At 40.8% G+C, this 27,634-nt stretch overlaps 1 protein-coding gene across 25 annotated transcripts in view; it reads right to left on the bottom strand.

Moving 5' to 3' along the window:
• Positions 1-27,634, bottom strand: part of LOC136833412 (large proline-rich protein BAG6) — a 225,757-nt gene that overhangs the window by 68,713 nt on the left and 129,410 nt on the right. For all 25 annotated transcript variants that reach the window (XM_067095630.1, XM_067095557.1, XM_067095692.1 and 22 more), the window contains exons 9-10: positions 20,649-20,800; positions 11,461-11,634 (exon numbers count right to left, since the gene is read on the bottom strand). In XM_067095630.1, coding sequence (XP_066951731.1) covers positions 11,461-11,634; positions 20,649-20,800 — 326 coding nt within the window. The remainder of the gene's footprint in view (positions 1-11,460; positions 11,635-20,648; positions 20,801-27,634) is intronic.

Here is a 27,634-nt window from a genome sequence, read left to right as displayed (position 1 = left end):
GCACTGCCCCCCACATCACTTCCCTATCCGAAGAAAGGGATTGTTTTGGTAGAAACTCCTATGGCAGAAATAGCAGCCATTATATCCTTTAAAGACGGATTACTTACTCCCGACTCCGCAGGAGGATCGGGTACTAAAGCCTTAGGGTTAGGATCAGGAATATTAGTATCAGACAAGTTAGAAAGGACTTGACTATCAGAAGACCTAGCTGAAAGGACACTGGAAGATCTAGCTCTCCTAATTCTGTCCTTTTCCAATCGCCTCACATAGCGATCATACTCTCTCCACTCTTTCTCGGACAAACTTTCACACTCCTTGCATCTATCATCAAATGCACACACATGATCTCTGCATTTCTTACAAACTGTGTGGGGATCAAGAGCAGCCTTGGAAGCCGGTTCTTGCATCCCCAACACACATTCTAACAACAGGGTCAGCCATCTTGAAAAGCAAGTACAAAGAACAATTGTAACAGTCAGAAACCGAACAGATAGGCTAACAATGAGAAACGAAAAATCCAGGGAAGATCCAAAATCAGCGAAAGCCATCAACGGGAAAACCAAACAAGTAATGGGTACTTCACCAATTGTAGTAAAGCAAACCAAAGTAGAGCGAATTTCCAACGTGTTGATAGAACGACGGCAGGGAATTTCTGAGGACAATTGGGAATGGTTCTAGTTACCTGGTAGAGGGCTCAGGTATGGCCACCTGACCATCTATCAGCGATTGCATTTATGCAATTTTGAATTTCTGAGTGGGGAGAATCGGGGATAAAGCTATATATATGTAACTACCAGGAAGTTAGATATTTAAAACTTTATTTTATTATAAAAATGTCATTTTTATATATGCAACTTACCAAATAATTACAAAGCTGAATCCCACATTGACAGGAGGTGGGATACATGGACAAAACTACTCAAAAACACTCACGGATGGAGGTGAATTTGAAATAGAAAATTTAGCTAGCATCGTGAAATGCTTGTTGTAACCTTACTCGGTGAGGGAGCTACGGCAGGTGGGTACTGCCTTGGTCAGAACTCCTCTCGATCTGTAGTGGCGTGGTGGTAGAGCCAAGAGTCGCCTCTACTTCAGTGGGTGCTTTGTAACGCAGGAGTTAATCACGTTGCCAAAACTAAAAACCCAAAAAGGACACATCAAAATGTGTATGTGCCCTTAACCTGGGCGCAGTACAAAATATGACCAGAAAGTTAAATCCTACACCATAAACTTGTTAAAAATCAAACCAACTGATGGCACTCACGACACAGTACCAATCATGCTTCCCAAGAAAACACCAATCCTCATTCAAGGAGAATAGATAGACAAAAAGTCAAGAAATTCCTCCTATCCCTCATCACCTAACACCATGCCAGCTGCGGAAAACAGGCCAAGAGTACTGTACTGCAACTTTCGTAAATTGTTTCCACATCACTCAGGTAGAACATTGCAAAAACTGATTTGCACCTCCAATACGTGGCGTGCAGGAGAGAAGACAGAGATAGATTGCGCTTAAAGGCCAAGGAAGTCGCCACTGCTCTAATTTCATGTGCTTTGACCTTACATAAAGGAAAGACAACTTCCTGCATCTTGGAGTGTGATTAAAAAATCAGTTCTTAAAAAGAATGTTAAGGCATTCTTGGATAACAGCCGACTGGAGTTTTTAACTGAACACCACAGATTCGGAGGAGGGCCTCTAACTTCTTTGGTTCTACTTAAATACTTGCAAAGAGAACGAACTGGGCAGAGGAGTCTTTCCTGATCTGCTTGACCTAGAATGTTAGCCAGGCTCTTGACTGGAGAGGAGCATGGCCAGGGGGCTAGAGGGGTCTTCGTTCTTCACCATAAAACCTAAGGTCAAGGAGCAGATAGCGTCACCTTGCGAGAAGTCTACTCTCTTATCAAAAGCATGCAGCTCGCTAACCCTCTTCGCCGTTGCTAAAGCCATTAGAAAAAGTGTCTTTCTTGTCAGATCTTTAAGAGAGGAGAATTCTAGAGGCTCAAAGGCTGGGCCCGAGAGCCATTTGAGGACAATATCCAAATTCCATGCAAGATCTGGGATTCTATCTTGCTTACTACTTCAGGGGCTTTATTAAATCACTTAAGTCCAGGTTTGATGAAAGGTCTATTCCTCTGTGCTTGATGGTAAATGAGTCACATCAACCTCCGGAGACAAAGTCTCACTAGCAGAAGCTTTCGCTTCAGCCCTAGCAGTAGCTTTCCTAAGTCTGTCACGCTGTAATTTGTCTGAGTGTGCATTAAGAGTCTTCCATTTCCCCTTAAGTTAAGCATATCTAGTTTAACCAGACCACTGAGCTGGTTAACAGCTTTCCTAGGGCTGGCCCGAAGGATTAGACTTATTTTTACGTGGCTAAGAACCTCTGGTTACCTAGCAACGGGACCTACAGCTTATTGTGGAATCCGAACCACATTATGACGAGAAATGAATTTCTATCACCAGAAATAAATTCCTCTAATTCTTCTTTGGTGGCTCGGAGAGTCGAACGCTGGGCCAACAGCGTGCCAGTCGAAAGCTCTACCACTCCTCCAAAGAAGCACTTCCACTTTCCCTTATTCCAGTCCTTACACTCGTCACAGCAAAGTTCGAGAGAGCAAAGTTGTTCCCTACACGAACGACAAACAGTATGATTGTCATATTTGGCTGCAGTCAACCTATTCTTATAGCCCTTACTACAATACCTTATACAGTCATACCTCAAAATTACGCGAGGTTAGGTTCCGGAGCCCCTCGTGCAAGGTGAACTTTCGTGTAAGTTTGGCATGGTCTTTAAAAATGCTAATAAATGTTCCAGAGTTTAAGTACTAAATATGACCCTAATCATGCTCCCAAAGTATTAAGCTAACTTTTAAATGAACTAAAGTTAGTGTAATTTTATTTAAAATTTAGCTTATTACACTTAAAAAAGGAATACAGTAAATGGTTGACATAAAAATTGAGTACTACACAGTTTCATAATAGCGCATTTACAGTAGGTGTGTACGTGATACTAATGTTACCCCTAATTCATGGGATGCTGTTTTCTTTGTCACTTAGAGTAAAAGCCGTTTTCTTTGCGTCACTAGGCAAAACGTCATGTGTCAGTCAACAAAAGTACAATTCCATAAAATATCAAAAACATGTACATAATGTTAAGTAGAAGGTAGTACAGTAAATTCAATCAATTTAAAATTATATACTGTACAGGTAATGACGTACAGAGAAATAATAAGTTGTAAAAGTATGTTTGAGCGCTAACTACTTAGAGAGAGAGAGAGAGAGAGAGAGAGAGAGAGAGAGAGAGAGAGAGAGAGAGAGAGAGAGAGAGAGAGAGAGAGAGATACTGTAATAAAGTAACTGTACTGCTTTTGTATCGTATTTATGCTTCAAATATATAAATACAAATTTTCCATTCTGATTTTACACCTAAAAACACGAAAACTTAAAAATTAAACACACTTTCTACAGGGGTATCATCTTTGAAAAATGCAGTAAATAAGGGTATCACATCTTGTAAAAGTACACCAACTGAACGTGCTGTAATTACATGCACATACAGATTGCACCAGCACTTTTCTCAGAGGTGAACAGAGTAATTTTCAAAGAATGACACTTATACAACTCTTAGTTACATCTCTGATATTACATTAACAAATTCATTTTATCAAATGAGCGCGACTGAACAACCTCATCTCAAGGTCATGTAAAGTCCTTGTGACAAAGACTTAGCAAATGGACATAATATTTATATGATATTTATGTACAGAAATATAAATATAAATTTTCCATATCGATTTTACAGTTAAAAGCATGAAAACTTATAAATGTACTTGAAACATTAAACAAGCATTTTCTGTAGGGGTATCATCTTTGAAAAGTGCAGTAACTTTGCAAATGGGTATCACATCTTGTAAAAGTACACTAACTGAATGTGCTGAAATTACCTTTGCATCATATTTATGCATGTACAAAAATAAAAATAATACATTTTCGATACAGACTTTACACATGAAAGCATGAAATGCATTTTTCATAGAGATTTTATACATGAAAGCATTAAATGCATTTTTCATAGAGATTTTGTACATTAAAACATGAAATGCATTTTTCATGCAGATTTTACACATAAAATCATGAAATTCATTTATGTGTAAAATCAACACATAAAAGAATGAAATGCATTTTTCATACAGATTTTACACATAAAAGCATGAAAACTTGTAAATTACTTCAAAAATTAAACACCCACTACTGCAGGGTTTCTCGGGAATTTCGTGTGTCTGTGAAAAAATCGCGTATGCCCATTAGTTAGGTTCCAGTGAAAAGTTCGTGTGTGTCTGTGAATTCGCGCAACTTGAATCATGTAAGATCGAAGTATTACTGTACTAGTAAAGCTTGAATCTCGGAAAGTCACAAAAAGAGAAGTCTGAATTAGCTAAGTTAATTAACAGGACTGCAGTACCAAAAAGAACAAAGTACTTCACCAAATGAAGGATAATATCAATCATCTGCTGAAATTACCAAATTCAGAGTTGCCAATGACCAAGAAGCTAATTAACAGGACTGCGCTACCAAAAAGAAAATTAACAAAATCAAAGCTGCCACTGACCAAGAGTTCAGTCATTGACCAGCAGAAACAAATTGAGCTCTTTAGCTGTGTCGCACCTATTCTTCCCCAAGAGTGGGCAGGGCAGTATAACTATACTTTAAACGAGCGCTACCGTGAATTTCAAATTTTGAGCTGCCACATAAAGTAGAAACAATAGCTATGTAATTATTGGTAAGTTACGTATATAAAAATGATCGTCCCACATTTATAATGTTTATGTTCTGAGAATCAGGTGATTAAGGCTCACTACTACCGAAAGAATTAGGAAAATAATGTTTTAATTGCTAAAAGAAATGAATTTATTAATGGAATATTTTTTAATTTTGTACATAAAAGTTTATGATACAGTAATTCATATTTCAATTAGAGAGAGAGAGAGAGAGAGAGAGAGAGAGAGAGAGAGAGAGAGAGAGAGAGAGAGAGAGAGAAACTGGTGTTTACTACAGATAAAGTCTCAGCTCAGCAGCTGGTGACGAGCCTTGATTTGACACGCTGGGTAGGAAAATAACAATACCCTTGTGTTGCTTACATATGAAATTCGGATTTTAAATATTTTTACGGTGATTAGAGATGAAACATCAACAGTGATAAAATATTCTCTTGTGTACTGTTATAATATGTGTGATAATCATACAGTCAACAACTGAACTTTTAATGAAGCACGGTTCAGTAAATCAGAGAACGAAAAAAATATGGCAACATACCTACAGCAAAAATTTTATTGAAATTTTGCTGCTTTTGCATTAAAAGATTTGTATACTGAGAGAGAGAGAGAGATTTACATTAATATTAATATTTGAAAATTAGTAAATAGTTTATCGTAAAAATGACATTTTTATAATAAAAAAGTTTTATATATACTTACCAAATAATTACATAGCTATAGTTTCTGCTTTATGCAGCAGCTCAAAATTCGAAATTCGCGGTAGCGCTCTTTTGTTTTGAGTGTAGGTATGTTGCCCCACCCACTTTTGGGGAAAAATAGGTACAACTTAGCTAAGGAGCTCAATTCGTTTATGCTCCATGACCATGAGAGGGGAGGAGGGCGGGCTCCGATCATGTACCGTATTTGACTACGTATAAGACGCACTTTTTTAATAAAAAAAATGGCCTAAAAAATCCCCCCTGCGTCCTATGTACATAATGTAGGCTCAAAATTTAAGAATTTTGGCCAAAATTATACATGAAACATCATGTAGATGTTGTAGCCTAGCCTAACATTCGGTGTTATCCTAATAACCTATTAAAAACCAAAGTTTATTATAATTATTTATCATTATCACACTTACCATCACCGCAATTACTACTGCTAGTATTATAATCAATATCTACGTTGTTATTATCGATATTTTCATTAAAATGTGTTAATATCATTATCGTCGTCTACAGCGCATCGCCGCATTCCACATTTACAGACTTACAGTATGTGTGCTGCCACCTATTGGTGATTATCTCGAGAGCTTTACGGATAACAAGGCTTCATTCAGTTGGTAGTTGGCAATTCCTGCTAACATTCTCTTTACGCATAACATCATGGCTTCGATCAACTGGTGGTTGACAATTCCTGCTACTTTTATAATATATAATGGATATATATAACATATATTACCATAGGTAACATCTTTATTATTGTTTTTGTTGATTCTGCCGGTAAGAAACAATGTTTACAAATGAATGTGTTGCAATCTATTGGTAAACCTATGAGGTAGCTTTCAGCAGACGAAACATTTGATCGTAGTAAATGGCTGATTGTATAATACATATTTTGATAAATATAAATATGGTAAATAACTTCTTTATTCATGTTTTTGTTGATTCCGTTGGTAAGAAACAATATGCATATGATAACCTAATACTACAGTTTTTACTTACCAAAATCATATGAGCATAGGCTAGGAAACCTTATTTTTTTCCCTCATGTCCTGCTGAAATTGGGGTGCGTCCTATGCAGACATGCGTCTTATAAGCCATCAAATACGGTAATTATTTGGTAAGTATATATAAAACTTTATTTTATTATAAAAATGTCATTTTTATATAAGTAACTTACCAAATAATTACATAGCTGAATCCCACACTGAGTGGAGGTGGGATGAATGGACATATACTACCCAAAAAACTACTTGACATGGGGGGTAATTTGGGATAGCAAATTAGCTAGCATCTTGGAATGCTTGTTGAAACCTTACCTGGTGAGGGAGCAACAGCAGACGGGTACTGCCTCTGGTCGTGGCTCCTCTCAACCTGTAGCAGTGTGGCGGTAGAGCCAAGAATCACCACTACTGAGTCGGTGCTTTGCAACGTAGGAGGTCAATCGCAGGTTGCCAGGGCTAATAAATCCAATGGGTCACATAATGATATGTGGATTGCCCTTGCCCTGGGCGCAGTACAATAGAATAACAAAGACCAGATAAAATTAACCTACACCTGCATTTACATTTTAGCCAAAACCATAAAAACCAATTGATGACACTTAAGATTCAGTGTACACCAAACTTCCCAAGAAGTACGACTGCCCTTATTCAAGGAGAGTGGATAGAGGAAAAGGGAAGGCGTTTCTCCTATCCTTCATCCCCCAATACCATGCCAGCTGCAAAGAACGGACCTAAAGTACTGCATTTTTCGTACACTGTATCAACGTCCTGTAAATAAAACATGGCAAACACTGACTTGCACCTCCAAAACGTTGTTTGCAAAATCAAAGAGAGAGACAGGTTACGTTTAAAGGCCAAAGACGTTGCCACAGCTCTTATTTCATGAGCCTTTATTTTGCACAAGGGTAGTAATTCATCTTGAACTCCAGAATGTGCTTCCGAAATTACGGACCTTAAAAAGAATGAAAGTGCATTCTTGTACAAATGACGGCTGGGATTTTTAACGGAACACCAAAGATTAGGGGCCGATCCTCTAAGGTTTTTGGTTCTCTCGAAGTATACTCTTAGAGCTCTTACTGGGCAGAGGACATTCTCTTGATCGTCTGGGCCTAGTACTTCTGAGAGGCTCTTGATAGGAAAGGAGCGAGGCCAAGTGTTAGCTGGATCCTCATTTTTGGCCAAAAACTCTAAAATTAACGAGTATACTGCACTGCCTTGTGAAAAGCCTATCCTTTTGTCAGTGGCATGAAGTTCGCTCGCTCTTTTGGCTGTGGCAAGTGCCACCAAGAATGATGTCTTCTTCGTAAGATTGCGAAGAGATGACGACTCTATCGGTTCAAACAGTGGGCCTGAAAGCCAGTTGAAGTCCACGTCCAAGTTCCAAGCGACTCCTAGTAGTTGCAGTAGACGTTCTTGCAGGCAAATTCGTTCTCTTGGTGGATTGGGTGATGAGGTCTTGGGTTGACTTCTTCTTAAGATCGACGGAAATCCGGTCTATGATGTCTTGCGGAAATAAGTGATCTTTGACTAAAGGAGCAAACAGAAGCGAGGAACGTTCTGATGGAGTGACACCTTTAGCTGCAAACGAGCACCACAAATCTCGCTTCTACTCCTGTTGTGTAGATGGTAGCTAGCTCTAATGCTCCATCTCTTACAGCTCTATCTGCGCACCCCAAAACACCCAGCCAGTCCGATGCGAAGTTTTCTTGTAGTGGCGCACAGTCTTCTGTTTTCTTAGCCAAGGCTCCTATAGTCCAGTCTAGGAAACTAAAAATCTCAAAGACTTTAAAAATATCTTTGAGAAGGTGGTCCAATTCTGAGGATGTAAAAGAATTCTGGCTGAAGCGAAGGCCGAATGACGAGAAGCATCAATTATACTGGAGAAGTCTCCTTGAGAGGGGGCAGCAACTCCCAAGGACGGAGCTTCTCCCGTTGCATAAGACAGACACTGCTGTCTTACTAAGCGCGAAGGAGGTGAACAGAAAACTGCCTTCCCGACTTTCCTCTTCTCTGCTAGCCAGGCATCCATACGGCCGAAAGCTTTCTTCGAAGACGAAGACAACACCAGATGCAGAGGTCTGGTGGTACCTGGAGGTTGACGCATGCCGAGGTAGGCTGAACCCGGCGATAAAGGAACGACTGGGGAGAATGACGACGGGTAGCAGACCAGGAAAAACCTGAGTAAAGCCGAGTAATGAGAGGTGGGCTGTTCCTCCTCTACAGGTTCTTCGGCGGACAAAACTGGAGATCCTGGAGGTTCTGCGGAGTCCTGTGCGGTGTCCTGTACCGCTGGAGCTGGTTTCTCAAGAAGGCTCAACACTTTGTCAAGCTGGAGCTGAAGCGGCGCCAAAGAAGGGTCTATAGGTGCCGAAGGAAATTCTTGATGCGAGGTCACGACAACATTAGAAGAGGGGTTGATTGAAGATGCACCACCCGCGACTAGGCGCATGGATGATATGCGCCCACCCGCTGTAGAAGCAGACAGAGACTCCTCTGAAGCAAATGCCTTGTCCGTGGACGCTTGGTCCGCCAATAATAGGTGCTCAGAAGACTGCCGTTCCCACTCTGAGTGGTCCAACACGGGCTCTTCTGTCTTGGAAGATGGCGTTCCCGAACAGGTAAGGCGGGAGCAGTGCACTCAGGTGATGGATGCTCAGACGAAGGTGGGTGCTCATACGATGATGGGCGCTCGGACTTTGGGCGCTCTTAAGGTGAAAGTTCGGATCCTGAACAATCTGTGAACTGACGTTTACGTACATTACCTGGGCGTTTTCTTGCGTGAGAAAGAGAGCAAGAATCTCTTGTCGGTGAAGCCCAGAAACTACAAGACGGGAGAGGGCTATGATCTCTCTCAACTGCTTGCTTACGAGGCGGGGGAGAATCAGAGTCCATAGAAGCGCCTAGCCTTTTCAGTGGCCTAGACACATGAGAGAAATGGTCACTGCGTCTCTTAGATGTGGGCGAGTCTGATCCACTTGAAGAAAGAGTGTGAAAAACCCACAGACCTCCCTTGGACTGTCAGTTTGCTTCCTCCCATGTTTGCAAGGGGAGTTTAGCAGGGACCTTGGTCTAGGAGCATTGGTGGGACGAACAGCCGCCCCCTCCACTGACACATCACTTGACACAACACTATTAAACTTATCCATTAGGACTTTCACAGAATTCCCAATTTGGGACACCGTATTTACAAGTAAATTAAATTTCTGATCTACCCGTGCTTCTAAGATGGCAATGGCATTGGGTTCAGCAGAATAAGAATTAGGTACAGGATTGACGGGAAAAGCTGGAGGGCTGGGAATGGGAGAAAAAGCTGTCACAGGCGTCGAAGGGATAGGTAAAACACCAATATCTTCCTTTGAAGAATGGCCCATACTAGCAGAAGCCTTTGCTTCGGCCATAGCTGTGGCTTTCCTAATTCGGTCCCTTTTCAATTTGTCTAAATGAGACTGTAAAGTTTTCCATTACCCTGATCCCAGTCTTTACATTCATCACAAGTCAATTCAGGAGAACAAATTTGTTCCCTACAAGTACAACAAATTGTATGTTGGTCGTATTTTACCGATGTGAGTCTAGTTTTGCAGCCTTTGCTGCAGTACCCAAAACTGGATAAACTAGAGTCAGACATAAAGGTCAAGAATTCCAAATGAATAAGTACCAATCAAATTATCCAAAAAACTAGCTAAGCTAATAGCTGCACTACCAACAAAAGAGTACTTCACCAAAGACAATCTCTGACATTCAGTGAAAACGAAAACGAGAGCTGCTAATAACTGGTGTTCAATCATTAACCAGCAGAAACAAATTGAGCTCCTTAGCTAAGTTGTACCTATTCTTCCCCGAAAGTGGGCGGGGCAACATACCTACACTCAAAACAAAAGAGCGCTACCGCGAATTTCGAATTTTGAGCTGCCGTGTAAAGTAGAAACTATAGCTATGTAATTATTTGGTAAGTTACTTATATAAAAAATGTATTTAGTCATGAAAATAAGATGAAAATAAAGTAATTAGTGAATATTGCTCATGAAAAAATTCGCGAATTAGTGAATTTTCCACGATATACTTGGAAATAAGCTCCACAGAAAAACCAGTGATTGCTGATACGCGATGTAACAGGGACCCACTGTATTCAAAACACACACACACTTATATCATCATCAGCTTCACGTGAACAAAACTTTCTTTTTCAGATGAATACAGTTAAAACCTAATTGACTGGCTGGTTGCCATGGAGATCTGTTGGCCAGTGACAGCCCCTTACTTCTGTTCTATTTATAGACATATGTCGTGGATGGCACTAAGTTTGAATGTTAACATCATTGTGATTATTTGACTGCTGATGATAAAAATTACTCACTAATTTGCTTTATATCATGATTTCTTTGTGCAAACAAGAATTTAATAATCATTTCAACTTTAATATAGTGGTATGAAAAATCCCACACACTGTGTCATAGTGATCATTATCACTTGCGAATCCTGTTCCTAGGCCGTCCTTAAATGTACAAATGCAAACTGATGATTGGAGTTAGTGACAATATAGAACAACCCTTTCCATGATCAATATGATGAAATGTATTTTATAGTCTTACTTATCATTAAAATTCACAAACTGAATCACAATTATTTTGATTGTGTATATTTTTGCATTTTACGGAATGTTTTTGTTGAAAATAACGTGTTATATGAACATATGGTCTTAACTGTACCACCATTTTCTCATTGACGATCTTAATTATCTCATATTCATTGAACAGATATTAATATAAATAATAATAAACTACAACAAATAAATAAACATTAATGAAAAACATGAAAAAAGGAAAAAAAAAAAAAAAAATGTTTTTGCTGCAGTTCCGAAATCCAAAAAATCCCAAGGACTGAAACACACCTGGCCACAAGGATTTCAGATAAGGGATTGTATACCTGTATTTAACATCTTTAAAAAGAAAATATTGAAATAATTAAGGCCTCAGTCTTACCTGTACCAATGCCGGCTGCTGGATAATGATAGGACGTGCTCGCAGTTGTCGTGGAGGTGAGCGGCGAAGGTCTACCATAATATCACTAATGGCATGCATTGCATGTGAAACAAAATGTAAAACTTCTGAAACACGCCACAAAAGCCACTGTTCTTGTTGAAGGGATGCTCTGTCCTATGTTTGATAAAAGATACAAAAGACATTGAGAAAGTATGAACATATCCAGTTAAATGCTTACAAATTTTGTATTATTCAAGTGACAAAAATACTGGTTGTCAATGCCATCCTGAATACAGATTAAACAAAATTTCTTTAGCTATGGTTGCTTAGTAGAAAAAAAATATATAATTTTTCTATGTAAACTTTTGCACTATTTCAATGAAGGTTTCCTGGTTAGAGACAAACCAAAAACCTGATAATCAGCAAAACATTAATTTTTTTTTATAACTGATTTTTTCTTAATACAAAACCAATACTAATGCTGCATGACTTACAAAGACCAAGGCACTGTCTCTTATCTGATTACACAAAAGAAGACCAGAGCAGCAGGAACCTGCACAAATTCCTATGAATCCAAGGGTTCCCTTAATATAACTACCAAAATTTTCATGTGACTTGGGATATTAGCTGTGAGAAATATGAGGCTGAGAAGTGAGTTTCATTTATTGGTGCTGGGTCAAGGTTTTACAAATAAGTTGAGCCTACTGTTCCCTATGGAAAAGATTTGTCAACATAAGCAAATTCCTTCCATCTTGTTGAATCACTGTATCAAAGACTGCCTGGTTCAATTATGACCATACTAATTGGAGTAAGAGTCATCATTAGGTTTTCTTTCATTTCACAACTGGAAAACAATCTAGTTAGCATATTAAAAGGCATTTCAGATTCAGCTAAACCATATCTGCAGAGATTCCATTACACTGAGTTTTCATTCTTCCAAGTTTCTTTATTATTGATTCCACATCAAGCACATTCAAGTCTTCATCAGCTTCGTTTCTCTTTTTCATTACCACAAAAAATTTGTTGCCAGCATTGTCTTTCTTCTGATTATTATTATTATTATTATTTTTTGTTTGGTCTATCACAGTCATCCTATTCGACTGGTGGTTTTTATAGTGTGGGGTTCAGGGTTGCACCCTTAGGAGTCATCACCTTTCTCACTGTGCGCTGTTTCTAGTAGCAGACTTTTCTGCATGAGTCCTGGAGCTACTTCAGCATCTAGTTTTTCCAGATTCCTTTTCAGGGATTTTGAGATCACGCCTAGTGTTCCTGTGATTATGGGTACAATTTCCACTGGCATATTCCATATCCTTCTTATCTCAATTTTCAGGTCTTGACACTTAACAATTTTTTCTTTTTCTTTCTCATCATCTACTCTGGTGTCCCATGGTATTGCGACATCAATGAGTGATACTACTTCTTGATTTTGTCAATAAAGTCACATCTGGTCTATTGGCACATATCACCGTATATGTTGATACCATAGTCCCAGAGGAACTTTGCCTGATCGTTTTCTATCACTCCCTCAAGTTAGTGTTCGTACCACTTATTACTGCAAGTCAGCTGGTGTTTCTTGCAGGCTCCAGTGGAGGGCTTTTGCTACTGAATCATGCCTCTTTTTGTACTGGTTCTGTGCAAACACCGGACATTCACTTGCTATGTGGTTTATGGTTTTGTCTTTCATATTGCACTTCCTGCACATGGGTGAGATGTTATTTCCATCTATTGTTCTTTGAACATATCTGGTTCTTAGGGCCTGATCTTGTGCCGCTGTTAGCATCCTCCTGGTTCCTTCTTGAGTTCTCCCCTCTGTAGCCATTACATGTTTCATCGCTGGCCAGTTCTTTTGTCCGTCTCATGTACTGTCCGTGCATTGGTTTGTTGTGCCATTCCTCTGTTCTGTATATTTCTGGGTCTTCGTCTACTTTTATCAGTCCTTCTTCACATGTACTCTTAACCACTCATCTTCACTGATTTTCTGATATTGCCCCAGTGCTCTGCTCTCGATGTTGACAAAGTCCTCTATGCTTAGTAGCCCTCTCCACCCTATATTTCATGTTGTGTATAGTCTGTCTGTATTTGCTACTGGGTGTAGTGCTTTGTGTATTGTCATGTGTTTTCTAGTTTTCTGGTCTAAGCTGCAGAGTTCAGCCTTCGTCCACTCCACTACTCCTGCGCTGTATCTGATTACTGGTACTGCCCATGTGTTTATGGCTTATGTCATGTTTCCGGCGTTGAGTTTTGACTTGAGTATCGCCTTAAGTCTCTGCATATATTCTTTCCTGATCGTGTCCTTCATCTCTTGGTGTTTTATATCCTCTCTTATGATTATTCCCAGGTATTTGTGTCCAGTCTCATCCATGTGTTTGATGCTATTCCCATCTGGTAACTTTATCCCTTCAGTCCTTGTTACTTTGCCTTTTAGTATGTTGACCATGTGCATTTTTCTTCCAAACTCCATCCTGATGTCCCCAGATATAATCCTTACAGTCTGGATTAGGGTATCTATTTCCTTGATGCTCTTACCATACAGCTTGATGTTGTCCATGAGCATCAGATGGTTAATTCTGTTGCCTCCTTTCTTGAGTTGGTACCCAGCATCCATCTTCTGCGGTACTTTAGTCATGGGAATCATGGCTACTACAAAAAGTAGTGGGGACTGTGAGTTGCCTTGAAAGATCCCTCTCCTGATGTTAACCTCTGCTAGTCTTATCCCAGAGCTTGTAAGTACTGTATTCCAGTCATGCACTGTATTTTTAAGGAAGCTGATGGTGTTTTCCTCTGCCCAATATATTTTCAGGCATTCTATTAGCCACGTGTGCGGTATCATGTCGAAGGCTTTCTTGTAGTCAATCCATGCCATGCTTAGGTTGGTTCTCCTTCTCTTACTATTTGTTATCATTTTGTCTATTAGGAGCTGGTCTTTTGTACCTCTACACTTCCTTCTGCAGCCTTTCTGTTGGTGGGGGATGGTGTTTGTATCCTCTAAGTAGTTGTATAGCCTTTCACTGATGATACCTGCTAGTAACTTCCACATTATTGATAGGCAGGTGATAGGCCTGTAGTTACTTACTATATTTTCCTTGTTCTTGTCTTTCTGTACTAAGGATATTCTCCTCGTGGTCATCCATTTGGGCGCATGGTGATTTGTGATACAATGCTAGAGTTGTTCTGCTATTCATGGGTGTATGGCCTTGAAGTTTTTGAGCCAGTATCCATGGACTTCATTGGGACCTGGGGCTTTCCAGTTGGGTATTTTCTTTTGTTGGTTTCTGACTGTGTCTGTTGTGATCTCCGTGAATCTTTGTTTTATTCTCCCCATTTCTTCTGCCTTGATTTCCTGGATCCATGTTGCATGTATGCTGTGTGATACCGGATTCTCCATATGTTTTCCCAGTCTCTTACTTGGTTTGGCTTCATGAATTTCCAGGTGGTTGTCTTCCCCTATTAGTTTGGCTGTATAGTCTTTTCTGGTTGGTTCCGAAGAATTTGTTCTGTTGGTATCCTTTATTCCTGTTCATGTACCATTGGGTCTTACATGCTTTGGCTTTAAGACTCTGTTTTATATCTTCTATTGTGTTGTTTAGTCCCTTCTCCAGTACTTTGTATTTCTCATTCAGTTCCTCTCTTGTTTTCTTGCTTCTTGGCCTCTTTTCTGCCATCTCTTTCAGTTTACTCAAGTCAGTTATCATCGCCACGATTTGTTTTTCCAGGTGCCTTTTCCAAGACAGTTGCTGTTTTGGTTTCTGTTGGGTTGGTTGTGATGGTGGTGTTGGTGTTTGTATCCCCATAGTTCTACTACTAGTTTTGCTCCTGCATATGCCAGGTTATTTGTTTCTGTAATATTGGTGGTGTGGATTAGTCTCATTATTTCATTAACTTCACTTGTTTTTTTCCCTTAGTTTCTTTGTGTTGTAGGTTTTCATGGAGGGGATCTTTGCTCTTTCTGCACCTGGCTTCATCCACTGTCTGATCTTTTCCACCCATTCCGACCTCTCTGTTACATCTTCGGTAGCTTGGTAGCTCATCATTCCTGTCGTTTGCTGTATCCTCGTCTCTTAGTTCGTCTTCTTGTCCTTCGTTACTGGATGTTATTTCTCTTTCCAGTTTCTCTCTGTTGTGGAGAGCCAGTTCTTTCTCCTGATGTTCCTTACTTGGTCTGCCAGCCTCTGTTCTGTTTGAGGGGTGTTATTTCTCTCATTCCAGATGTTGACCAGTCTTCTTCTGTATCCTTTTTCTGTCAGGTTGCTTCTGATGTAGCATCTCCATATTTCCTTATTTTTTTTCTCTTGTCCATTTCTTCTTCTGGTTTGCCTCTGTAGCTCCTGTCTCTGGTTGCTGGTTACTGTTGTTGTGGTGGTCAGTTGCTGGATGACGACCTCCAAGTACCTGACCATCTTCCCCATTGATTGGGTTGTATACCTGGCTGCTGGATGAAGCTTCTCTGTTGCCAGAGGTTCATTTACGTCACTGTCGTTTATTCTTTCATTTCTTTCCATCATTGCTGAGTTTTGCTATTTAACCCATAGCTGGACCCTACCCCCTTCGAGAACAGGTACTTATTTACAGCTGAGTAGACTGAGGAAATTATGGTAAAGATCCTTTCCCAAGGAATCAATGCCAAGGAGAGCAGTCACCCATCCAACGACTGACCAGCCCCAATGTTGCTTAACCAGTCCATCGATGAGCTAAACCACTCTGCCACGGCGCCCCTTATTATTAATTATTATTATTTATTATTATTATTATTATTAATTATTATCATTCAGAAGATGAACCCTATTCACATGGAACAAGCCCACAGGGACCAACAACCATAAATTCAAACTTCCAAACGATATGGTGTTCATTTGAATAAAATACCAGAAGGTAACAAGAAATCTGTTATTTGACCCCTCTCTCTTTCAGACAGGTATTTTCCTCTTTTTCTTTTCACCAACAGATATTTAATTATGTGGGCTATCTAACACCAATGTCACTTCCTGAATACCTCTCTGTCAACATTATCAGCCTGTTTGTCTTGAATTTTCTCATTTCCTCTTGCTTTTCACTTAACTCTCTAAGATTTAATTACTATGTAGATTCTATTTTGCAGTCTTGATTTCAACCCAGAAATTTGTCTACCCTACCTTTAACTTCTGTGTCTACTTTTTTGTTGTGAGCTTTTTAATTTAAGCTTGTGTGGCAATAATAAGTTGTTATTAATGCCAACACTTGCTCCTCTATAACTACTAACATTCCTTTTAGTCTTCTATTTCTCTCTCAGTTAATAGCTATGTGATCTATTTAGTTTCTAAGACTGCCATCTGTACATGTAAGTCTATTACAGATGTCTTTCTTGTTGCAAAAAGATTACCTCCAATTACCAAATTATTTGTAGGGAAAAAACTACTAGGCTGCACTCTCTTAGGTTTTCCTTAGCTGTCACATTCTAAGATACCTTCACTGCTTCTACAAACTTTCGCATTTGTATCACCAACAATAATTCTCATATATCTTTTTGGCATTTCATCTGCATCATTCTGCAGTTTCAAAATTCTTTTATTTCTTTGAAGAATTTATTGGCCAGTGCTCACCACACTAAAAATTCTCACTGCACTGTTTAGATATATCTTGCCTGTAGTAATCTACTGGTTACAGCTTTCCAGTCATTAACTACCTTTTCTGCATTTGGTATTCAAATCACACCAACTACTTTCTACCAATTCCGTCTCCTCTTTAATAAATATATACATTAACCCCCATCTAATCTTTCTTTTTTCCTTTCCTTTGCACCATGATTTACAAATGGCCAAGATGGCCAGTCCATAACTCTTGGATATCTTTTCTACCTCTCTCTTTCACTCTGATCTGGGGTTATGTTCAAATTTCCTATTTATCACTATATTCATAAACCAGGAGGCTCTTACCACTCAGTATGCCTGGGACTGGGGGGGGTCAAGTCTAAATTATGCCTTTCCATTTACATGGCAGAATCAATACGGAATTTGTTAGTTAAATGCTAAATGTAACTACACTAGGGGATTGCCAATTCCTTGTTGTGCACAGTTTCTAGCTGACTGAGGCCAATGCTGCTGCTCACTGGTTTTTAACCAAAGTCATCCAACAAACACTCAGAATAGGACGTGGCACGACAAGCACTCAATGCCTTTACCCCATCCATCATCCTCCTGCCAATGACTTCTTGAACTCACCCAGAACAAGGGTACAATTTTGAACTGTGAACCTAGCCTTTACTTGTAAAGGTGTCTACCTACAAGGAAGTAGGTGTTCTTACCTCAAGCTCATGACACTAACCTAGGTACTAACAGATGGGACAGCGGGCCCTAGCTCACTAAGAGGCAAGGATGCAATTCACTGAAAGTACGTACACGTCCCCATTCACCCCAACTGAATGGTAGCAGTCACATTTAACATGGAAAAAGCAGCTAATAGGGCTCCATAACCAACTCATGTTCAGCTGGATGAGCAGGTATATCTATGCTTTAAATACTATACTCTTTCATTTGATACCGGATGATCCCATTGCAATAACTGCTGAACAAATCTTTAAAGACAATAATTTTGAATCAAGTCTTTGAAGAGTGGTATCAAGTCAAAGAAAGCCAATCTATCATCCTATGAAGACTGGTTTCTAAGTAAATCCCACCTCCAAGTTTCAGCCTTTGCCTACCTGAGGAGTTGCTCAACACAAAATACAAACATGCTGCATCCTAAAATTTTGATCATAAATTTTTTTTTTTGTCTATTCAGATTAGTGGGCAAACCCCAGCAAAACACTCGTCTCATCAGCTTAACACATATATATATGTCCATCAGTATTAGAATACTGTACCAATGGGGAAGCAGGCTGCAAGGTAGACCCCTTTAAACCATGTGCAACAAAAAGCTTCTCCCACCTGTGAAGTCTCCTGGGGGTTTCCACTAATTAAGACAAACCCTTACTACTGTACCCAAAGATGAACCACTTGTGACATCAGCAACTCTCAGAAATTAAAATTTTGCCTCAAATTGCCCTTATAAAACTGAATGAAGGAGAAGTGAAGAAAGGTGCAGACTTCCAGACAGTTCCCCATTCATGAGTACATCTATTTTTCAGGCAGCTGGATTGAACTGCACGGGATCTTTTTGTTGAGGTTCGTCACATACAGGTTCACTAAGGTCATACCCCACAGCTGCCATGGCACTTTGCCAATGATCAGACGTAATGGCCATTACAATACAAGTATTTGTCTACTTCTGCTAAGACTGTCTTTGACTATGTTGTACATTCCAAGAGTGAATGCTGGGATGATTTCCACATATTTAGCTTCTGCTACAACACAAATCCTGACTGCAAATGTAACAAATACTGTACTTATACTCCACTGGTTCCTTAGACGTCCAACTGATAGGCTCCCCATCCCTGACTCTACGCATCTGTAGAGCAGAACCTCTGGAGGGACATGTGGCATCTCTATTCAGAGGTTTCAGGAGTTGCCACCATCGAAAATTCTTTCATGTCACCTGATGTGGCAATTGGGAAGGGTGTCTAGATTAGTAGCTGCTTTTGACTTGAATAGTTTTAGGTGCATGAAGCGATTCTTATAATGACTGCAAGAAACTTTTTAAGGGAGTTGAGATGGCTACTTAACTGCTGCACATCTTGGCAGGAAGGTCTGACTTCAGCTGGAATATCAGGAATAAGGCTGACAATATCTGGATCCTAGCCCTCTGATAGGCAAACCAAGTGGTCTTACATGTCACCTACTATCCTCAAAAATGTTGCTCTTTAGCCAGTTCCAAATACAACTGGTCCCAGTTGATCTGGATATCCAAATCACAACAGAAGGTGATGAAGATGTTTCACGAGTTTTTTTGATGATGCCATTGTGAGCCTTAAACACCATTAAAGCCTTAACCTGTTTTGTGCACCTATGCTGCTAACAGCATGAGAACAATGATAAACACACTGCAAATATCTACCCTAAAACAGAGCACCGTCAGGGACCAAGGAAATGTAAAACTGGAGGGCAGGTTGGAATTAGAATGGGGAAAAAGGAGGTGCAGCAGACCATGAGGGATAGTCTGAAACTGCCCTGCCAGACAGGTGTCCAAGCTTCCATCCCATAACTGTCATATAACCAAAGGTAATTTAAATATCCCCCAAATTACAGACGCGAGAATAAAGGGAACTGCCTACCACCTCCTTTTCGGCCTGTTCTAAGCCATGGCCTGAGGAATAAGACTGGAAGAGGTGGAAAAAATCATCCCATTCTAGAATGTTGACTGTACAGTGATGTGTCCTCCGTATCAAACCTTGTATGCCAAACAATCTCCATCTTGCTCTAGATGGAATAAAGGGAGATTCCAGAAAGGAATGGTAAATGAAGCCAAACACGGTGGTAAAGCACTAAATGCTGGTGAAAACCTCATCACTATTGCCAATGTATTCAAAACAGACAAACATGTTTGAAATCACAACAAAACTACATTCAGAGAAGCACAAAACTTCTAGAATATCAGCCAGAAAGGCTTCAGAAACAATTACAAAATAACAGGAAATGAAAAATTAAAAGCGAAGTTACTAGTGTCCAAAATGAGAGGTGCTGACAGAAAAGTATACACACTAGTGAAGTCCTACTTTATATGGAACTGTTGGGTTAAGGCCATGAACATGCCTGCTGCCAACCAGTCTTCAGACAGTCTATATGTTATTTGGAAATGGAGTAGGATTCTTTCAATCTATATGTTATTTGGGAATGGAGTAGGATTATTAACACTCATGAATGTGACAATTATATACACAATGGGTGTGCACAAAAACAAAAGTTAACAAGCAAAAAGTAAAAAAAGCTAACAAGCTAAAAGTAAATTAAAATTAAAAAGGGCCTTCATTCTAAAAGGTTGATTAAATTTTAAACCATGTTGGGAGTTGATATGATGATAAAAATTGCTTTAGTCAATATGAGTAAAATCATCACCCAGTTGGATGCTAAGAAAGAGTTCAGTTAATCAACCACCGTCCTTACTTATTATAAAAAGAATGTCTTAATAAATACCATTAATGGAAAAATACTGTAATTTATAATTTGAGAAAAAGCACCTCTACTGAGAAGTAAAAATTACAGTGGATATGTCAACCTATAATATAGAATACAGTACATGGGTATTAAAATAGAATATAATTTCAACTGTGAATTCCTTACCCCAGCACTAAAAACAGGATCATTTGCCATTGCCTGATGATAACGATTCATGTAAGGTTGCAACCTATGCTGAATGACATTGTACTGGTCTAGAACTTCTACCATTACACCACACCTAGGGTGTTCTAAACGCAGATTGGCATTGGAACTTTCTGTGGGGGGAAAAACATGTACAATAATACTGTAAACTAATTTATAAAAAGAAAAAAAAAATACTGATTTACACTTACTTCTCACTGATACAATTTCAAGTAATACTTATTGCAAAAGAGCATACATGTACAATGACTTATATTCTTTCAATCATTTTTTGATAAACAAAAACTTAACATGACATTTATGTAATATGCCAAATTTTTAGAGTAATTTGTATTTTTCCTAAGCATACAAACCATTGTCTTTTATATAAGGGCTATCTTTCTACTCATGCGCTGGACCGGCTGTGTACTAATTAAACAAGGGAAGTACCCAAGGGGAGATGGGAGAGAAGGGATTCCAAGTCTTACCCAACTGATGCTACCCATTGTTCTCCTGGCTAATACAGGCAGTCCCCGGTTAACGGCGGGCTCAGTTAACAGCGATCCGGGTTTATGGTGCTTGTCTAGTGATGAAAATCAGCAATTTTCGGCGCCGAAAATCGCCGATAATTGGGTATTGGCGGCGATACGTACCTAACAGAGGCACCAATAACCGAAAATCGGCGCTTTTTGGCACCGATAACCCCTGAAAATTGCTGATTTTCGGTTATCATCACACCCTCAGAAACGGGACCCCGCTGATAACCGGGGACTGCCTTGAAACTGAAACGAAAATAACAAAGAAAGGTGGACTAGGAGGGTTGCCTCCAATAAAAAAGGCTATGGTCCTATACCTATGAATAAATACAAATACAGTGAAACCCCCGTATTCGCGGGGGATGCGTCCCACACCCCACCCCCCCCGCAAATAGGTAAAATCCATGAATACTTAAAACCCCTCTAAAAACACCTAGAACTTCCCATTTTGATAGTTTAAACACAGAAAAACCCTGTAAAAATGCATATACCTGAGTATTTTAATAGTTTTATCACAAAAAGTGCATTTATTCATGAAAATATGAAAATACAGTAATTATAGAATATTTCTCAGTGAAAAATACCGCGAATGGGCAAATTTTCCGCGAATAATGGCTAGATATGTTCCTCAGAGAAACCCGCGAATGTGTGAGTCCGCGAATCATGAGAACGCGAATACAGGGGGTTTACTGTAACTTTAAAAATTGGCACTTGTTTCTGAAGGGTTACAAAGTGCACCTTTTATACATGGAAACTCACTAATTAGGAGGAACGTAGATCCTTAAGACAGGGCTAATTATTTTGCAGGCCTAATAGAGTAATACCAAGGAGTGGGTCTGTACATCACTATTGAAACCACCCCATGGGCAGAATGCTGTTGCTCCGCTGACACCTCCCTGGAGAGCAGGGCGGTACTCACTTCCACCACTGTTCTACATGCTGTGGAACCAAGATATGTAGGGTTCATCCCGAAGAACCTATACCACCTCCGCGGAGATGGTAATCCTCAGTCAGCAGCTTTTATTGGATTACATAAACAATGGGTTTTGATAAAGGCTCTACTTTGCCTCTCCTCCCTTGTTACAGAAAGGGAGACAAAGACTCCAATTCTAGACTAGTACAACATGGGCTTATAGTGTAACTTTCCTATACTTATTCGGGTCCAGCTTGTACTCAGGCATGAATGCATGCAGGATGGGTGCTGAGAAGTAGAATGGCCAGTGCACACACCCCTACTTCCCTAAGAGCCCCACACTCTAACCAAAGTACTTGACGAAGCCATGTGGCACCTGGTAATTACACTATTTGTTGAGCTGCCACCACAGCTCAGGTCCTAATGAAAATGTGTCAAGGAACTTGTGGATGACAAGCCTCATGCAGCATGAGGTGAAAGTTGTCTGATGGCACCTCATTGCCTGTTGGACTAGGAGTTCTTATGGACGGCGAGAGAAGGCCTAACACCCCTAAGTCATGAGCTCATGGATGGGTCAGTGTGTCCTCCACACTACCAGGGGACTTGTAAGATCTGGAGAGTACCTCCTGTAGCCAGATGGTGTTTTTGGATAGGATACCTCATTCTTGTAATGTGCCAAAGCCAGGAGATGGAGTTTTTCGATAGGATACCTCATTCTTGTAATGTGCCAAACTTGTGAAAAGTCATCTGCCTTCTGGTTGAGTTTCCTTGTCCTTCTCAAGTAACATTTAAGGGTATGCACTGGGCACAGCAACATCTCATTTGGCTCTCCACCAACAAAATATTAGAAGGAGGAAACTGAAAAACTTTTGAATCTTGGGTCTGGAACTGAGGGATTCAATGTCTTAGCCACAAATTCTGGGACAAAAGAGAACAAGATGGGCCGTCACCCTTCTAAGTGCCTAAAGAGGTATGACAGTCCATGAAAATCTCCCATTCCCTTGACCAAGGCAAGGATTAGAAGGAAGAAGGCCCTTTTGATGAAAGATCCCTGTCTGATGACTGAGACAGGGGTTTGTATGGGGCTGTCCTGAGGTTCAAGTACCAAAATCAGGTCCTACTCAAGGGGCCTGATCTCTCGAGGAGGGCAAAACAATTCAGAGCTCCTCATAAATATTGTTATTTCTTGGGGGGGGGTGGATAGATCCACTCCAAGTAGGTGGAACACTTGAGTGAGTACAGCTTGACACCCTTTTACAGGTGAAACAGACAGGCCCTTGTTTTGTAGCAGGACGACTAAGAAGTCCACTACAAATTGGAAAGCGGTACATACTGGAGAGTAACAATCACTGAGGATGTGCGGAAGGTGCTACACATCTCCCTTGTTGTTTTGCAAGAAAAGCCTCTCTTTTACAGGAGATGCTGGATAACCTCCAACTGTGAAGATGAAGTGACTGTACTGCTCGATGAAATCTCTGTGTGATTGCAATAGAAGAGTGGGCCACGGGGGCCAGACTCTTGGGACATCTATCAGGAGCAATAGAAGGTCTGTGTACCAGTCGATAATTGGCCAGATGGGGGCTACTAATGTAATGTGAAGGCCCAAGGTCACAAATACTCTGCTGAGTACCAGGTGGTGTAGACTTAATGGGGGAAAGACAAACGTTCATGTTGTCGCATGGGTGCTGGAATGCATCATGCATAGCTGCCAGTGGGTCTGGACCCAGTGAGCAGATGATGGGAAGCTTCTGATTCAGTCTGGTGGAGGACAGATCAATTATCAGTTGTCCTCACAGGTCAAATCAGTCTCTCTGCCACTGTTTGTTGTAGAGACCGTTCTGTCCCCATGACCTGGTTGTGATGGCTCAGCTGTTAGCCAAGACATTCCTATTGCCAGAGATGTACCTCGCTCTCTGCTCGATCCCTTAATTGTTAAGGGAGACCTAATGGTGTGGCAGATTGTCTGGAAATGGCCAATGACATTTCAGCTGCCACTGCAGTGACTGAGGATAGCTCCTCTGGTTCATGACAAGTTCCTCCAAGGATGTAAGGTGACCCAGAGTCACTTGGCCACTGTCTAGTTGGTTGTGCCTCCTCCTTCAGGAAGCAACTGGTAACTTCCTTGAGACTGTCTATTCTGGGGGATGCCAAGAGGGTCTTCACTGCCATGGTGTCCAGGGTCATTATTCCGAGATACTTCATGTTCTGCTTCTGCTTGGGAACTAGTTTATGGCAGTCCCCATACTTGGGAAAGGGAAAGTAGACTGCCTATACTATAGAAGCTTCCTCTCTGAGGAAGTGAGGATGAACCAGTCGTCCAGATAACACAAAAGACAGATAGATTTCCTTGGAGTGTGCCCAAGCCAAGACCTGTACCTGTGTGAAGACCCTGGTAAATACCTGTGGGGTTGTCACCAGCGTGAAGAGGAGGGCCATGAATGGAAAGACCTCCTCTTGGGACAAAACAAAAGAACTTTCTTGATTCATGGTAAAAAAGTCTCCCTCTCACACAGAAAGCAACACTGAACAAATCAACGACAAGCCTCAATAATCTGAGCCTTCTCCACTAGGAAGAGATGGCTGTGGAAGCCTGGAGAGGTATGTGGAGTGAGGTTGTCTAGACTCCCTCCTGGGAGAGGGAACAGCCCCTAAAGGCTCTTGTAGAGGAGTGAGACTGGCCCATATGGGGAAACATTGAAATCTTGCCTGCGGGAGATTGTATGAGGATGACGAGATTGCCTCCGCCTCCAGTCCATGGACTGGGAGTAGTGGAAAGCACAAGAACAGTGACCCCAAGTGGTGATAAAAACTACAGCTCTTCCTCGAGGAGTGCCTGTCCTTAGAGCAGATGGAGAAGCAGGAATGCCTACAGTGCCTCGAGTCCCTATTAGAACTCGAGACTCTGCTCCTGTATGAACAAATGGAAGAAGGTGAGCACTTCCTCCAGGTGCATCAGTCACAGGAGAAGAACCAAAAAGATCTGTTCTGCCTCCTGGATGAGGAGTGACAAAACAATAATTTTTTTTTGTGAGAATGCTTGCTCTTCTTAGTCTTAGATCTTCAATTGCTTGGCTGTTTGGCAAGGTGAAAGAAGACTAAAATGGCTATGGTGACGGGGAATGGTGACGTTTCATAGCAGTCACCTCTGCACTTATACAAGAGGTACCAGGGGTAGTGGAAGGGGTTGACATAGGGTGGGATGAGGTGAGAACCTCCACTTTTCAGCCACCACGGGTACCTCCTTGGAAGCAGTAGGGAAGGGGAAGGGGAAATTGTACTGTTGCTCACCCCTCTCCTCAGCCAAAGACTACAGAAATGCTGAGAGGGAAAGCAAGCCAAGAATGCTTCAAGAAAGCCAGTCCTTCTTCACTGCTGCAGATATTACATTTGTTTAACCTCTTCATCTGGTGCAGGAGTGTTGGTTTTAGGAGCAGTGGTTTAGGCTTCTCACAAGAAGTGCTGGGAAGGGGGGAAGGGGGATGTATGCATATGAGGAGAAGGATCTGGAAGGACCTGGTGAGGGGTGCCTGGCAGACAAAGTGCCCCTCATAGACTTCCCCCTCCTCTTCCCATAATACTCCCATTGAGGAGAAAGCCAATAAACACATTCAGTAAAGGGGAATCACAAGAAAACTTTTTAACCATGCAAGAAATAGACATCAAGTGCAAATCTACCACTATAGGTGACATAATTACAGTCAACCATAACCTTAACAACAACACAACACTGATCCTGTTTGCTTTTCAAGAGACAAAGGACTAAGCACAAGTACCAAAGCACCAAATATTCCACAAAACAAGCATTTTCAGGAACAAAACTACACTGATAATATATGAATGCAGAAACAAATTATTTTCACAAAAAATCAAAGAATTAGCCAGCACACAGTAGATATGTAGAACAGGAGAGACTCGTCTACTCTGTATCGTGATCAAAAGAGCAATGGGTAACAGTGACTGAGTGAGAATGGGCATTCGTCTCCCCCATCTACACCTGGGTATTTCCTGTGTTTAGTCAGTGCACGTGTCCAGAGCATGCACAGAAAGATACTTCATAGAAAAGGCATAATGTTTGTATCCTCCTAAGAAAAATACTGACTTTTTTCAGTTCTAATAAGAAAACAATCAAGTTCTTTTTTAGGCACTGCTATTAAAAGTAACAAATTTCAAACTACAATCTATCACAACAGAAGGGCTTTTAATTTTCATGTTCTATGATTTCCAGCATTTTCATCTAATACATCTAATAGTATACCCTTTGTAGTCATTAATCATGAGATTTACACTACAAAACCAAACATTGGTTTCTTGGGTTGAGCATTGCAATTCAGTATTCTATAGCATCTCAACTTCTGGTTTGACAAGGATATTAAAACGTAGGGGAGTGGGGGAAGGGTCACCAATACAAAGATCATGTCCCATCTTACCACCTTGGCCCCTCATCCTTAAAATGACAACCTTGTGGAAGGCAGAAAGCAACTTTGCCAAGGCAGGTCAAAGACCCATGCCAGCAAGTCAAATTTTCCTCTCAGGGTTTGGCCACCAATATTTATTTGGATGGCTAGAAGGGTTACTGGAGATTGAAGATGCCACAGACCCAATCCAGTAATTCTCCAGAGGAGGATTTAACTAGCAAGGCCCTCAGAACTTTCATAGGTTCACTGCCAAATTTCTCTACTTGTCTGGAGAGTGGAGCCTTGCACTCTTGCTTGGGGTCTGGTCTTGATGATTGACCACCCAGATGACAAACGATGAACCAGGTTTGAAGCTGAATGGGTTGAAGTGGTGGGGAGGATTTTGTCTTCCCGTGGAAGTAAGGTGGGTGGAAATTCTGCCATATGTGAATTTCTCTCCCTATTCTAGATTGTGTCTGTTCCTCGGAAGGCGAAGCAGATTCTGATACCAATTCCCATCTGGGCAGATGAGGAATCCATGCTCAATCCCTAGGGGGAGGGGGGGTCACTGGAGGAGCTAGAAGTCATCATGAAAAGGGAATGACACTAATTCCTGCTCACGGTCAGCCAGGATGAAACTAGTGGTAACTGGTTCTCTTCTTTGATGAGCATCCATCCAAAGTGTTACTTTCTGCAGATCTTTTTCTCTTAATGGAAAGACATGGTTCATGGGTCATTTCACTTAGCATATGTGCCAACAGTTGCCTCTACTACGAAGGCAAATTTGTCTATATTGAAGTAGCAGCTTCAGCAGTAGCCACTCCTAAAAACCATCTGAGGACATCAATCATCCTTCTCAGTTCTCACTGAAATCCCTATCAATGACTGGAGAGTTCCTGTCATAATCAACCCCGAGGAGGAAGAAAGGGAGAATGGGTTTCTGCTATTTAAACCATGTCAAGTGAACTAACTCCCAACCTTGCACACGCATCCATCCCTTGCCTGAGAGGGTGGTGTACTAAGGAGCAATTTATGATTTTACGAAATTCAGGCCGTCAAGCCAAGCACTGGGACACTTTCACCTCCCTCAGCATTTATGAAAATGAAAAGGAGTTGGAGTGGTTG

This window comes from Macrobrachium rosenbergii, chromosome 4, assembly GCF_040412425.1.
Source record: "Macrobrachium rosenbergii isolate ZJJX-2024 chromosome 4, ASM4041242v1, whole genome shotgun sequence".
NCBI classification, from domain to species: Eukaryota; Metazoa; Arthropoda; class Malacostraca; order Decapoda; family Palaemonidae; genus Macrobrachium; species Macrobrachium rosenbergii.
The sequence above is the reverse complement of the archived record's forward strand: the minus strand, read 5'-3'. Positions and strand labels throughout refer to the sequence as shown.